The sequence below is a fragment of the Pseudoliparis swirei genome, chromosome 8 (assembly GCF_029220125.1).
Source record: "Pseudoliparis swirei isolate HS2019 ecotype Mariana Trench chromosome 8, NWPU_hadal_v1, whole genome shotgun sequence".
NCBI lineage: Eukaryota > Metazoa > Chordata > Actinopteri > Perciformes > Liparidae > Pseudoliparis > Pseudoliparis swirei.
The window spans coordinates 20820310-20836716 of NC_079395.1; the positions used below are offsets into that span (position 1 = coordinate 20820310).

At 42.0% G+C, this 16407-nt stretch overlaps 1 protein-coding gene across 2 annotated transcripts in view; it reads right to left on the minus strand.

Moving 5' to 3' along the window:
• Nucleotides 1-16407, minus strand: part of astn1 (astrotactin 1) — a 462961-nt gene that overhangs the window by 345141 nt on the left and 101413 nt on the right. Inside the window, exons 3-5 of one of the 2 annotated variants that reach the window (XM_056421820.1) lie at nucleotides 11164-11414; nucleotides 10704-10846; nucleotides 3772-3921 (exon numbers count right to left, since the gene is read on the minus strand). In XM_056421820.1, the coding sequence (XP_056277795.1) occupies nucleotides 3772-3921; nucleotides 10704-10846; nucleotides 11164-11414 (544 nt within the window). Of the gene's footprint in view, nucleotides 1-3771; nucleotides 3922-10703; nucleotides 10847-11157; nucleotides 11415-16407 lie in introns of both variants that reach the window. The other variant, XM_056421821.1, reaches the window with a different exon arrangement.

Below are 16407 nucleotides of genomic sequence, written 5' to 3' on the forward strand. Positions count from 1 at the left end.
TAGAAATTTCCCAAAAATGACATTTACATTTTTCTTTGCTGCCTTTCCTTTTCACTTGTTCATCATAATGGGATAGTGTATGTCCCCGTTACATCAACTGAAACCTCTATACCGTATCCAGGGTTCTTACACATTTTGACCAATGGATTTCAATGACTTTTCCATGACTTTAAACCAAATTTCCATGACCAAAGTGAAATCTCAGTATAAACATGAAAAATGTAGAAAATTTTGCATATTGAGAGCGCACACCGGCTTATATTTTGAGCGTCTTTCTTTAAAAAAACATATTCATTCTTTCAAACTCGGCGTAAATGAACACGTGATTATAACACATTTCCATGACTTTTCCAAAACTTTTATGATTTAAGTTTTTTCCATGACTTTTCCAGGCCTGGAAATGACCATATTAAAATTCCATTACTTTTCCCGGTTTTCCATGACCGTACGAACCCTGCGTATGAATTAAATATATTTTAATGAGACCAATAAATTGATTAAAAGAATATATAAATGTTTTTTTTCTTTTAATCAAACTGCACATGAACATATGAATAAAACACATTTCCATGACTTTTCCAAAAAATGTTGAGATTTAATTAATTTCCCAGGCTTTTTCCAGGTCTGGAAAGAACCCTTCTTTTTAATTCCATGACTTTTCCAGGTTTTCCATGACCGTACGAACCCTGCAGTGTGCAATAAGAATGCACTTATTTATCTTGTTTGTCAGTTTGCATCGCATGTACATGCTCGTAGCTCTCATGGATTTCGCTAAAATGTTTTTTTTTCCATGTTTATTAGCGGAGCTCTAATGGCATATGACAGAATACATAAAAAAACTTTGCAAAAGGAAAGCGTGGGGACTGGATTAATTGCAGCCGACCTTGAAGTTGATCGCCAACCAACCAACCAGCCCAAATACCATTAAACTGCCCCGACGAGAGGAGCCGAGATGGACGATAAGCTAACGCAGATACGGATCTGAGGCCACTCCACCACCCAGCCTCGTGCTGGCTGTCTGATATCGATAGGAACGAAGGCAACCCCAGCAGGGCTCTGAGCACCGAGCATCACTGATGTAAACACAATCAGTCAAAGTTGAGGGACGATGTTTCCCTCGTGTCGAATGTAATCCTTGAGATGTCGGCAACACTTTTCTGGCCAGAAACTTGTTTTGGTTTCTGCTGTTTACCTTCCTCTGGACGCAAATGAAAAAGAATGCACCACTGTTGTTCTGTTGTTGTGCTTGGCACATTGTGTCGCAAAAGAGTTGCGACTGCATTGCTCAGGTCGGCCCGGGTTACGGAACGACAGTAAATGCTCCTGGATTCCTTGAATGCAGTCTGTACTCACGTAAATGTAAATGCACACGTGATAAATAACGCATCGTGTAATGATGCGTTCACACACTTTACTCGCGCGACGATTGCGTGATTCGCTTCATTCGTGTTTTAGAGGAGGCGGGGCTTATCTCCGTGGCTTTACTCCGTGGAAACAGTTATCATTTCCGCCATCCAACAAGGAAGAACTAAACCCTGGTTCTGCTTTATACTTGTTGAGGACATCCCACAGACGTCGGAACATCTAATGCCCTCGTGTTTGGTTTCATAACATTAATATCATATATATATATTTATTCATATATATAGCATTTATATACATAACATCACCTGTAGGCTCACACAGCTTGGTGACTTTCAGCGACTACGTCTGAATAACTGCCGCTTCCAGCGCTACTAGAGTAGCAGCAGCAGTTAGATTCACAAACACTGGCTCTCGCAAATGTTTTGGCTTCACTCTATTCGCGTCATTCGCGCCGCCCGGCGAAAATTCACATCAATTGAAAACCGTTCCCGTCTGTACGTTGACTTTGAATGTGATCTACTCGCACAAATAGTCACGCTTTTGGTGTGAACGCAGCATGAAAGGTGAGAAGGTGGGTCAAATGAACACAGGACTTTCAACCAGGAGACTGGTTTCCTTTACACGAGCGATAATGTTGATGTGTCTTCCGTACTTATGCTTCATCGTTTACGTTTTACATAGTTAACAAACCAATTTTTTAAGCCAGACTACACTGTTTATTTCCGAAAACCTCAATGCGACCTCAGGGCGACTGTGGGTCAGTGGTTAGCAGTTCTGTCTTTCAATCCCCGCCATAGTCGAGGTGTCCTTGAGCAAGACACTGAACCCTGAATCGCTCCCTGTAGCTGTGTCTACCGTGTATCAATGTAACATGAGTGTAAGAAAATAAAGCATTTCGGATTGGCTTCAACGGGGGAATGACAAGAAATACAGTTTGAGAGATGTTGTCGAAAAGACCGCAAAGAACCGCGAGGTGTATCCGTTCGCTAAACAAGCACAGCACATTCCCACTGAACACTTTTTACAGAGTCAGGGTCCAAAGGGCATTCATCTCTCCCATCTAGAACGCAGAGTTTATCCTCTATTTTCGAGCAAAGTATTGGTTCCCTGTATTATTGATAACTTTTGCCCAGCGAGTTGAAAATGTCTCGGGGTCCTTAGGAGTTTTCCAAAAGGGCATCCGTGATGTTGTCAATGATTAAACCTGCGCAGTGGCATTCAGTGACTCGCCGTGGTTTCCTGCATCCTGCGGAGCTGCGAGAGATAAACAATTGTTGATAAAAGATGTGTGCCGCTGGGCGATGATCGGTAACACTGCTGCGTGTCCGACACCTCGTACCTCCACTTTGGGCCTTTTCATCGGAAACGTTTTCAATGATGCGTAGAAACATAACTGTGAATCCGACGTTCAAGGGGTTCTACGCAGCCAAAAGTCAAATCAGGTTGATTTTGGTCAATAATGAGATCAGGATTATTTAACTTCAACATTTTTTTTATAAACTTGTGTCTTTAAATATGACTCTTTCAGAAATGTAGAAATATTTCTTTGTCGATTACAAAAACTGTGACAGATTAATCAATGGCGTCTCCCTCATCTCAACGCACCAGAAAAGCTTCTTTCTATCCGTTAATTTAACACATGCCGAACGTCTTATTTTCTTCCATCTTGCGCACAAACACCTATAGTTGGTGCTTTTGCCAACCTAAAAAAAGATGAACTGCAGTATAAGAAGTCTTTAACTAATTTCATGCAAGAGTCTATTCGCATCGGTGGCGGAGGAGAAGTGTTAACGCGACCACGTAGAGATAGAAATGACATGCCGTTGTGTAGATACGATCAATAACAAACGGCCGTAAAGTTTAAATATAGAACAAGGTGGAGATCTGCTCTTTAGGAAAGGGAACCGTAAATTACTTTAGTTGTAATCTGGCGCTATATAGAAAATTACAGAGGGGCAGGGGGTGATTTCAGGTGTTATAATGGAAGGGGGAACACTGCTATTCATAAAAATAAAACCAGGGTTCATAAACATTTTGACCAATGGAGTTCCTGGACTTTTCAATGACTTGAAACCAAATTTCCATGACCAAACATTTAGTGAAATCTCGGTGTATATACCATAAATGACACAAATGAATGAGAGACAATAGTTTGATTAAAAGAATACATATTTATTCTTTTAATCAAACTGTGTAAATGAACATTTCAATAGAACAAATTTCCATGACTTTTGCAAAACATTTGGGATTTAATTTTTTTCAAGGATTTTTAAATTCCATGACTTCTCCAGGTTTTCCATGGCCGTAAGAACCCTGTCAAACGGTCTCAAAAGAAAAAAATTATAAAGATAATCATCTGGCTGTCAGTGTGTCCGCTCGTCTCCGACAGAGCGCCGGTGGACTTACCGCGGGTGTTGTTGGAGAGGCGCTTGCGCTGGCTGGTGGAGGTGTTGTGCGGCAGCAGCGTGTTCTGCTGGTGGTTGCTGTCGATGGGATTCGTGGCGATGATGTTGTCCTTGTACTTGTTCATCAGGGCCAGCTTGGTGTTGTCGCTCACTGCGGACGAGCGGGATAACGGTTAAGAGCGGGGGAGAAGCGGCGGGCACGAACTTAAAAGCTTTCTCTCTGGAACGAGGAAGCAGCCACTTGGAAAAGATGAAGACACAACAACATAATAATTGTGTTGTTGTTGGCTGGATGTTGAAGGTTTTAAAACCACAGTGTAGCAGGGATTAAGTGTAGTGATGCTCAAGGAAACACAGCTGGCAATTTGTTTACTGAGGGGAGAAAAGCTGGCTTGAAATTAAAACCCATTAAGGGAATGTACTGAACACATTCTTAGAGGGAATTATCTGTTTTGGTAAATAATATGATATGAATTCCAGGGAACCAATAAAAAATAAAATAATATCATAAAACCCCATTATGTAATAAAACCAGCACTTTGGTTGACAATTTGCTGGATTGTGAAAAAATTGTCCCCAGAGGATGATGCCTAACGTTTGGAGAGGTTCTATCCTTTACTGTTAATTGAATTACCCCATTAACCCTCAGAATAAGATGGTATCTCCTCAAAAACAAAAACAAAATCCCCAAAAAGGTATCTTTAAGTACTGGACAGGTATAACTACATCTTACGTCTATATACATACATATAATAAAACAGGATGTGGAATAATGTTATAATATATATATATTAATATTAAATGATTGTCAATTAATCTGCTGTTCAAGATCAGCTTGTCATATTTGGTGAATTTCTGTTTGTCAATACGGTAAAGTTACCTTTTTATCCTGAGTGAGAAGGAGTTAAAAACACTGAAAAATATTTATTTTTTTAAATTTAAATGAGTTGTATGTTAAAGTTAAAGCCCCATAATGGAGTTTTTCCCTTGGAGCGCCCCCTTCAGTATTTAACGTTTACTTCAGTGTCGTAAATACCCAGTTACGATAGATGCAGCCTCGCATACACTTGTATTGATGACCAGATGAAGTCAGAAACCAAGAAATTATGTCAACCGATAAGGTAAGAATATTCAAAGATTTTACATAAATATGACTGCATAGTTTTATTCATTGTGATATCGGAGATGAATGCTAACATAACCAAAAGAATGACAACATTTAGTTTAGATGAAATACCGATCGCGTTTTCAGCCTATATATGTTGTTTTCTAAATGTTTGAATGTGGAGTACGTGTGATCGAATACAATATTGTTGACAACACCAAAAAGCTACATATTCATAATTTACATTGGAACGTGTAATTCATTACAAGAGACTTCGCTTGCTTCGCCCTTATACTGGAGCTGCGAGCGTGGACTGGCACTATATGACATTGCGTAATCACTGCCAGAAAGCAGGTCGAAGTACATCCGCCCCGGATCGGGCGGCCCCAGAATCCTACAAAGCGGAGTTATTTCCCCACAGACCCCCGATGGCAATGGCGGAGGCACAAATCGCCATATTAAAAGTAATTGTAGCGGCACAATTTTTTTCAAGCTGTTATTTTAAGATACAATTGTTGCATAATGTTACTTTTAGGCACGCAAGCAATTCACATTAATCAAACCTGAACTGTTAACAACACAAGAGGTTTATCTTGTCAGTGTTATTCCCAAAGACATGTCAAGATGCATTTCACAGATTGTATAGTCCTAATAAAATGTTAGCTCCATCACGCTTACATCACCTGCATCTTCACCTAATTTAAGAGTAGACTTAAGACCTTCCTCTTTGACAGAGCTTATAGTTAGGGCTGAATCAGGTTCACCTGGTCCAGCCCCTTGATATGCTGCTATAGGCTTATAGCTGCCGGGGGACGTTTTAGGATGCACTGAGTACCTATCTCCTCTTTTCTCTCCTTATGGATGAATTTTCATCTCTCAATCACATGTTACTAACTCTGCTTTCTCCCCGGAGTCCTTTTGACTTCACGTCTCATGGGGTCATCGGACCCTATGAGACGGCATAGATCCTATCTGCCTGATGGATCATCGAGGTCTGGGTCGTGGAATTCCTGCTACCGACGACGCCACTGTCCTGTTGAGACTCCGCCCACTGTTGAGACTCCGCCCACTCCTCCTCCCCACCGCCATCTGCCTGATGGATCGTGGAGGTCTCCATCGTGGAATATGCTGACTATGAACTATTCATACACTCTGTCACATTCATTGAATGTATTTAAACTCTAAATATAATTTTACAACTGGCTTAGTGTTTCTTTTCTATCTCCACAGTGCTTATACACCTCTTTTACAACACATTTATTGTTTTGTTTCAAAACTACCGGCTGGATTGCCGTGCAAAGATTTGTTATCACTCTGGAACGCGATTAGCTTGTGCCGAGTCATTGCCAACCAGCCTCAGATGCCCGCTGTGTTTGGTGCTACTGTTAGCACGCTAACAACATGCTAAACATTACCCTTTCTTAGCACTGTCAATGACATTCATGACGGGTTATGTATCAATAAATATGATCTCTTAACAGAACTAAGAGATGTAAGTTTAACTTGCTATCACAAACTGGCATGTTAGCCTGTTTGTGCTAGCATAGGTGGTTCAGTGTTTCAATAACAAGTGCACATGAAACGCTTCGTATTTGGATGGCTAAAAGTTTAATCTACACTGTAAACTTTTAACAGAGAAATGTAATAGAGCAAAGCTGCCATACTAACAAATATACTTCACTATGTTCAATCAATATATATTTAGCATCGTCAACAGGCATGACCCTAAAGAACCGTTGTAGAATTTAAGGTGGACCCATTAAACCATCTTAAATGCATAATGCACGTGTTTATGCCGCCTCCATCATCCCTGGGGTCGGGCTGTTCATCGGGCCGCCGCGTGTGAGCACCTCCACTGTGACCGATCCCTTAATGCAGCGGTTCCCAAACTCAAGAATGCCGCGGCCCAATTTGAAATCTGAAAATCTTCTGCGGCCCCCACGGCGAGCGTTGTGTGCTAGTGAGAGTGTGCTCACCTATGCGCGCGGTTGTGTTTGCGCGCATCACGGCAGAGCGATGCGACCCGAGAAGTGTTAACGGGGGGGGGTGCTGAGCGATTAAATATATCTCTTGTTCTGCCTGTTTTGTGATATACATGCCTAAAAGGCGCCTAATATTTCTAAACTGAAATAATATCGGCATTATAATTATTGTAACTATGAGGATTTTTTGAGTTGCCTATTTTGTGTGCCCCCTCAGGACTCGGTGCCCTACGCGCAGCGCGTAGTGCGCGTTATGGGAACGGCGGCGCTGATCACAACTCTGATCAAAACTCTGATCAAAACATAAACTAAGATTTCCCGCTATTGACGAGATACAAGACACGTCACGGATTTAAAAAAAAGGTCAGATAAAAGAATAACACGTAATTTAAATCATAAATATTTTTATATTAATTTCAAACTTTTCAAAATTGAAAATTAAAAACATTTTATTTATTTATTGTAAATGACCTCTCGCGGCCCACCTGCAGTACCTTCGCGGCCACACTTTGGGAATGGCTGCCTTAATGAATCCGAGCAGCGAATGCGCCGCTAATTAGAATTCAGGGGCGGTGGTGGTGGAGGGGGTGGGGGGGGCGGGGGCGGGGGGGCATATCTTCGTCAAACCTGCTTCACTGCATACAGTCGTCCTCGTGGGAGCGGTGCTCAACTCAAATGTCCACTGATTATTAAAAATAGATATTCCTAGGAGGAGTTCTCTGCCTTTTGATTATTCCAAGTGTGAGCAGTAAACTCTTCGAGTGAATACCTGCAGTTTGATATTCATGTCTGGTGGACTGTCTAACGGAGTAACAGCTCATGTTCTTCCACGGATTATGAAAACTGCTGTTCGAGGGCCACATTTGTATTTGCGGTCCCAGTTGTGGTGTGCCTTTCGTGTTTGTGAACCTCACATTATAGTCCACCATCATTTGGTCTACGATACGTTTGATGATTACTTTGCACCGATATGAGAAAATAACACGTGGTATTTAATTAAAAATCTAATTACCTCTCTCATTATCTAAATGGTTCCAACTGTGCTAATGTAATCACACTGTTGCCTGCTTCGAAAACTATTTGTATTTCCTCTCCAATACCAGCTAAAGTAACCTTTCTGACATGCAAGCTTACTACTTTGTCTCTCACAAAATAAATCGTAGGTCTGTGCAGGAGGAGAATAAATAAGGCTTTGTAATAAGTGGAAGCTTCTGCCACAGAATCTAGTTAGTATGCAATTCAAAATTGTTAGAAAAAGTAAGGCACAAGATAAGAAGCACTTAACTCTGCTGGTGTCCCAATATATTACTCAGACAAACTCGATGCTGACGATGCAGTGTTGAGCAATATTTCGTTACGTGACAACATTCGGTTTTGCAAAGTTAGCGGAAAGAACCGCGTAAAACAACATCCGTTTTTCAAAATAAGATGACGACAAATCATACACTAACATAAAATTAAACAATGAACTGCTTTTGTATCTTTATAGATCGTTTCTGAGATTTAGCTTAAATTATGCTAACATTAAAACATTTTTACTGTACCAAGGAAGAGTTTCTAAAAATAAGTCTGACTTTTGTATGTTAAAAAAAGTCCTGTATATAGATTTCCCCAAGAGTTCCAGGAAATGAATGATGCAGATGTGTTCCATACATATCTGAAATCCCCTACAATAGCAATCAAACAATTTTTATGTATCAATTAGGACATTTTTCAAAGTAAAAGTCCTAAATGGTTAAAGAAATGTCATTTTTTTTATGTTTGAGGCGCTCTAGATATGTTTTTCCTCAGAGTCCCAGGCAACGACTGATGCAGATGTGTTCAGGACGTCCCTGACTTCCCCTAGCCTGGCAATCAAACATATTTACTGTCGCAATTAAGAGATTTTTCAAATTAAAAGTCCTAAATGTTTAAAGAAATCGGTAATTTCTTTAATGTTTGAGGTGCTTTATATATGTATTTCCTCATAGTCCTAGGCAATAATGCTACACAATAAATAGAATGCTTCAATCGACACCGTGATCGGTATTATCGGATCGGCAGATACTGATTTCAGTGATCGGTATTATCGGATCGGCAGATACAGATTTTAGTGATCTGTGATCGGTATTATCGGATCGGCAGATACTGATTTCAGTGATCGGTGATCGGTATTATCGGATCGGCAGATACTGATTTTAGTGATCTTGATCGGTATTATCGAATCGGCAGATACTGATTTTAGTGATCTGTGATCGGTATTATCGGATCGGCAGATACTGATTTCAGTGATCGTTGATCGGCACCAAAAAACCTGATCGGTGCATCTCTATGAATAAGGTTACACATTAAACAGTTAAAGAAGGAATATTTTGGGGATTTGAGGGCAGCAGAACAAGGTTGACTGACGTATGACGCTGCTGTTGGGAATATGTTTCCTATTTACACATCCAGCAGAAATACAGCAATGGTCGAGCTCATTCTGAGTCCTGTTTCTCGCCACCCTTGAACTAAATTGTGGTTAAGCTCTATGTAGTGAAGAGTGGAACATTCTCTGTGGGTTCATAACTGTCGCATCGCACACAGTTGTTTGATCAGTACTTTACAGAGAAATTGACATGACTGTGACTTTAAAAAGGTCCACCGTGGAGGATTCAGTGGCAACTGTTGGTGAGGTTGCAAATTGTAACCAGCTCAAAACCCCCTTGGCTCGTCAATCCCGTTAAAATCTTTCCAGCTGATAGATTTATTTTGAGCCAGTTTGTAGAACTTTAGCAACACATGGTGGTGCATGGAGTGAAAACACAGCAGTTCTTATTATCAGCTGATTAGACACTCGTGAAAACCGACAGCTGTCACAGGTAACTCGTATCAGGTGTTATGCTGGCTCCAAATAATAAAACCCACTCCTCTCTACCTCCATCTGCCTGATGGATCATGGAGGTCTGGATCGTGGTCCATGCCTACTACCAACTATGCCATGGCGCTGCAGATGCCCCGCCCACTCCTCCTCTCTACCTCCATCTGCCTGATGGATCACGGAGGTCTGGATCGTGGTCCATGCCTACTACCAACTATTCATACACTCTGTCATACTCATTGAATGTGTTGTAACTCTGTAATGATTCCTTCTGGTCACATGACATCTATTGTTCTCTCCATCCTGGAGAGGGATCCTCCTCTGTCGCTCTCCTGAAGGTTTCTTCCCTTTTTTTCCCCCGTGAAAAGTTTTGTTCTATTTCTTGGGAGTTTTTCCTGATCCGATGTGAGGTCAAAGGTCAGGGATGTCTATGTGTACAGATTGTAAAGCCCTTTGAGGCAAATTTGTATTGTGTGATAATGAGCTATACAAAATAAACAGAATTGAATTTAATTAAATTCAGCTTTAACATCAAAGCGGCTTCATTGCTAATTTCTTTGCAATATTAGGATGCATTTGATGTTTGCGGCCCTTTGTTATGGAGTCAGATCAGTATCAATAATTGCAAATGCACACAGTGTCTCACAAATGCAAACGCAAAGATTCACAATAGAATAATTCACAAATATATTGGATTTACAAATGTACGCAGAAGGATTCACAAATACATTCCAATGCACACATGAATACATTTCGATTTCTATAAATGTAAAAGAAAAATAACAAATATATTTCTGCATTTGTATGTAGATTAAAAAAAAAAAATTCGACACCAGGCTTTGGTCTCCACCTCCTGAAGAACTTTTTCTCCGAAGTGCTAAATGTTTTGCTAACTTTGCCTCTCTGTGGTCTTGTTGTGTTGTTTACATTGGATTTATTATGGATCAGTGGAACTTTAAGGCTGTTTTGCTTGTATCTTTTTATTTGATTGACCTGTCTCAACTCACCAGGCGTGAGGTCCATACTATTCTTGTCATTACAGCCCTGGAGGGAGTCCAGGGTTCTGGTGACCTGGCTGGCGAACTCCTCGCCCCCATTCATACACTCCCGCTGCAGGTGGTGGCGCAGGTCCGTTATGTCATACTCGTACCTGAGGGGATGAGGTAAAAAACAAACAAAAAACAATTTGGGAAACACGATCTTGACTGATCGAAATCAGAGTAAACATCACAAGCTGCTGAGATGCTTGACGGAGCGGTAAACAGAATAAGTATAGATACGATAAACTTTTATAATCTTCGGGATAAAAAAAAAAAGAAGGTGCGCAGCTGCTCTCCGAGTACTGAGTTTCAAGCGATTCAAATCGATTATTCTCTGAGTTAAATGTGGAATTATATAACATTTTTGGCATTTCGGCATCCATCCACCCCCCCAAACCCGATCCATCGACCCAAATCCTACTTGTACCCGTCCAAAATCGTTGTCTCCCGGATGCTGAGGGTGCCGCTGGAGTTGGGCCCCTGACCCCTAGAGTTCCTCAAGCTCTCTCGGGCCTGGCCTCCCATCAGCACCGAGGGGATGTAGTGGATCTCGTTCGCCGCCTCGGCGCTGGCGCTCTTCTGCGGCTGGGGGATGCGGCGGCGCTTACACCAGCGGCGGCGGGTGTAGAGGATCAGGACCAAGAACAGGATGGACAGCAGAAGGGCGATCATCCCGCCCTGGGGGGGGAGGAGGGTGACATTTGGAGAAGAGGAGGGGAGGAGAGAGAGGGAGAGAGAGAGAGAGAGACAGAAGAGTCAAAGGGGAGAACAGATTGAGAGAATCTTGCCAAGTCGGATACGGATCAAAGTCAAAGCAGCGATGCCAACAGTAGAGATTTTTTTTTTATAAAAAAGGCTCCAGAGGCAATTTAGCGAATAACACCGACGATGTTTTGAAAGGACAGCAGCTCTCGTGCGACTGAGCGGTCACTTCACCTTGAGACAGAGAAGCACTTGGCCCGTTTCCATGTGGGCAAGGGTCAGCGGCTATAAACATTGAAAGTGCAGAGGTCCCCGACTGTTAGAGATATGGTTCAATATTTCCTTTAGATGGAATAGTTTGACCACTTGGGAGTTTATGGAGTGACAGCAAGTGTTGGCATTGATGAAAGGGAAGCATAAAACAAATGAAATACAGTCTTGTGATTATTCATTCCACCATGTATCAAATGAGGCTTTCTGAATAAGGACAGGTGCAATCGATGACATGTGTTTTAGGATACACTGAGCACCTCTCTCCTCTCCTCTATCTTCTTATGGATGAATTTTCATCTCTCCATTGCACATTATTAACTCTGCTTCCTCCACAGAGTCCTTGTGACTTCACGTCTCATAGGGTCCATTGGACCTGGCTGGGTCTGATGCCCCGCCCACTCCTCCTCTCTACCTCCATCTGCCTGATGGATCGTGGAGGTCTCCACGTGGAATATGCCTACTATGAACTATTCATACACACTGTCATATTCATTCAATGTATTTTAACTCTAAATCTGTCCTTCTGGTCACATGACATCTATTGTTCTGTCCATCCTGGAGAGGGATCCTCCTCTGTTCTCTCCTGAAGGTTTCTTCACTTTTTTCCCCGTCAAGGGTTATTTGGGAGTTTTTCCTGATCCGATGCGAGGTTCTGGAACAGGGATGTCTATGTGTACAAATTGTAAAGCCCATTGAGGATGATTTGTAATTTGTGATATTGGGCTCTCTAAAATAAGCTGAATTGATTTGAGATGCGTTAGCCTCGGCTCACCTCTATAGATACCGACAACGTTTCATCAACGAGGGCCGAGACAACCGACACTGCTGCTTTGTACATCGTGTGGAAGTCCCTCTTACGTCTCAACTAAACGACGGTAAGTCTGTAAGTTCTACGCTGAACCAGCAAAGCGTGGTTTAATCAACATTTGAGTGAATATTTTGCAGCCAAAACAAAATAGTTTCCAGGATTTCCAACCTTCCTTTCTTTCTAATGTCTGCAATATTTGACTCCTGGCAGAAGTAGTCGACAAACCGAATAATTTGTTCTCTTACATTTCTCCCGTTAGACCTTTTGGAAGAGAGTGACAGAATCAGACATAAACCGCAGAGAAAATGAGACCGAGGGAGGGGAGGGAGTCAAAGAGAAACGTGGCTGAGGAGCTGGATGCGGATCAAAGTCGAGGCGAGTCAAACGTGGAAAACACTGGAGAGAGACAGCGACTGTCAGTTTGAATAACAGAACACATCTCTTCCATGAAAGAAGGCCAACAGCGCAGATTTATGTTCAGTTTTATTCTGCCGATTCTAAAAGAAGAAAAAAAATCTAATCCTATTATTTGCATTTTTAAAGGTCACTGAAAGGGATGTTTTTTGAAGATGAGGAGAGATAACACACAGATTGTGAGTTGGACCCATAAGTTACGTGAACCACATCTGATGAAAAATCTCAATCAGATACATTGTACAATTTGGAAAATGTCAAACAAACGAGTTGTGAAAATGTCAAGGTGGGATTAGTTGAAGTGCTCCCTTCAGCCAGGTGTGTACACATGTTTCCGTCTGTGCTGCACTTCCTTCCCTTTTTAATTATGTTTGATTGATTTGAGAGGTACAAGGCCAAATGACAATGATACACATTAATTGCCCGACGATAGTCTGGCCAGCACAACAGTTGAATAACAAGAGGTTAAGTGAAAACTGAAGAAAAAAAAAAAAATCAATCTATTAGAGCTAAACTGTGTGTCAGCTCAGTCAAACGAGCAGCGTTTTGGAAAAACTAAGCGAAAAACGATCAAATGAAACATGGATTTTAATCATTCGTTTACATTTGAAAAAAATCCCCTTTCATGCATTTTGGGAAATCTGAGACTGGAGAAAAATAGGGGAGGTTCAGTTGGTCATATTAATTGAAAAAGCAAAAGTAGAGGCTTTAATCTGCATAACCAAGGACATAACAAACACCACCAAGACATCTGCATGCACAAGTGGTCCAAAAGGAGAGCGGAGTAATTTAGTTAGTAATGATTACATTTTCAGCACTTTGAAAGTCACTGATGAAGTCAATGACACATTGACCGTAGACTAAAGACAGCAGTTAAGGACACCCACATATTCCATAATGAAACTGAATTACTGGGTATACATCCGCACTATATGGTGACCCGTTTTTCATTTAAGGCAGGGTTTGCTAGTCATTCTTTTGGTATTTTTACCTTCGCATTGAAAATGCGGAAGGTTATATTTTGATCGCTGTGTATTTATTTGTATGCGTGCGTGTTATTCGCATAACTCAAAAAATATTAAACCGAATCGCATGAAATTTGGTGGGATGATTGGTTATTATCCGGGGACCATTTGATTCGATTTTGGGATCGATCGGGTCAAATATCAAGGTCATGAAAAGGTCAACATCTCATTTTTACCATAGTGCGGTCAATTTGGATCCAATTGGCATGGAACTAATGCCAAAATGTGGCTGCGGCGAAGGTATGCGCTCTACCGAGTGCCCGTTCTAGTTTTAGGATGTGTTTATGTTCATAATGTACATTTGGGGGAGTGTGTTGGTCTACTAGCAACTTTCACTGCAAAAAGGTTACCGGTGTTTTTTGGTTGGACTTTTTCTTTTTTTTAAATCTAGCTTGCCAGTTTCGGGCATTGTTTGGTTTAACCTCACCAGTTTCAGCTATTATCAGCAAAAGAGGCTCAAATAAAACCGACTGTATAATATCTGCCGAGCTCCAACATGCGTTAGCTAACAACGTTAGCTCGTTAAGGTAGTGAACAATTAAGCTAAAGAGTCACTAAAGAGATACTTCCCTCAGGAGTTGGTGGGGACCAAAACAGAGCGAGAAGGTTGAGCGAATATTGGACAAATTAATGTTCATGTTGCCCGATGACTGCATTCAACAATGGTTTGCTAACGTATGAGCAACATCAACTTCACAAGTGTGTAGACGGCTTGTCGGATAGTTCTTAATAGCAAACGAAAACGAAAAAGCTTAATATACTGTGAAATATTTCAAATATATAGTAAAATAATCATACAGTCAGTCAGTCAATCCCCACCCCCCCCTTTCCCACTCTTCCATGCCCCTGAGTTACAAGGTCACATTCACTCCGATCGAGGCTGACACCCTGCTTATAAAACAGTTTGACTACTTTTTCTTTCATTCTAAAATGATGAAAGCACAGATGTTAATGTCCCTGGCTGTCAGCTCACATTCCCAGATGTACATGTAGCTTTTGGAGAGCGGTGTGAAGAGACATTGGAACGTGCAGCCGCTGGGCCTCGAGTGAAGCGCCACGTAACCCGTGTCGACTGTTGCGTTGATTAAAACGGAGGCGACTGACTGCAGAGAGGGGCGCTGGAGCGGTTATCTGTCAGGGCTGCAGGGTGGGATGGGGGGAGGAGGGGGGGGGATTTCCTTGTTTGAAAGGCTTTTCTCTGTGACCGGGTGAAATGAAGCTTAAACCAGGTGTTAACTTGCCATGGGATGTTTCTTTCTACGAAGTGCATGAATTCCCTTTCACTTTTGAATTTGCTCTTTCGCTGAAACACCATACGCCAAGTCCCGCCCCTCAAAGGCAGACGAGCCAATCACAGTGTAGCAACGGCCAACCCTTGCAAGTGTCGAACCCATATGGGGCTTTAGCGGTAGTTCAGGAAGGAAGAATCTCTTTAGAAGGCGGGTAATGCATAGTGTGTCAATCTCCCTGTGATTACGCCATCGGCTGATGTGGGCGGGGTTCCACTTCAAGCGACCAATTGGATGCGACACGTTGTCTCTAAGCCAATCAGATCGTTGTTGTCAAACTTTAAAGGCGACCCTCCTCCACCCCAGCCACCACCAGGCAGCAGGCAGTCATACACTTATTCAACAGCAGGGGGCAGCAACTCCTTTCTTCACCACCACCACCACCAGTGTCTGGCCTCCAGGGGGGATTCTGGCGAATCAGAACTCTGCGTCACCGCCCCTTGTGTATCCTGGTTCAGGATAGAGTCCGATCGCAAAAGATCGTGCATAATTCCATTTTGTTACCGTCGTAATAAGGATTATTGTTGAATTCGGAATAAGTCTCTCCTGATTGAACTGGCTATTAGAAGAGTACGTTAGCGCATCATGAACGAGCATTAACTCTTCTATGCTACGCTAGCCACTGTACTGAATGTCGACACATGCCGCTTTGGATTTTCAATGAATGAAACGGTGAATAAAGTGTGTGCTTTGTGTTGTTCTTTAATGCCTTTGTTAGGTTAACAGTTTGATATCCTTGATCATTTCTTCAAGCATATTATCAACCCCTCTTCCTGCTTCTTTTAAGGTTTTGCCAAAAAATGAGTTCATATCTCTCAAGGAGCTGCAGTTAGTGACAGTGTGGGCCCGAAAAGGGTCAGTTATGACACATTTCTCTGCTAAGTTCATAAGTTACTTTGTATGACAGAAAACATTAATTGTTATGCTGCGTTCACACCAAGTAGATCCCATGCAAAGTCAACGTACAGACGCGAGTGGTTGCGATTGCCGCGAATTGTGTGAATCATTCGCCTCAAATTGAAACTTTGGTGAAAAATGCGTCCAGCATTGAGTTGCAAAAGCCAATCAGCGATGAGATGCTCCGCCGTTGGTGAATCTAACTGCTGCTGCTGCTCTATTGGCGCTGGAAGAGACAGTCATTCAGACGTAACAGGTGAACG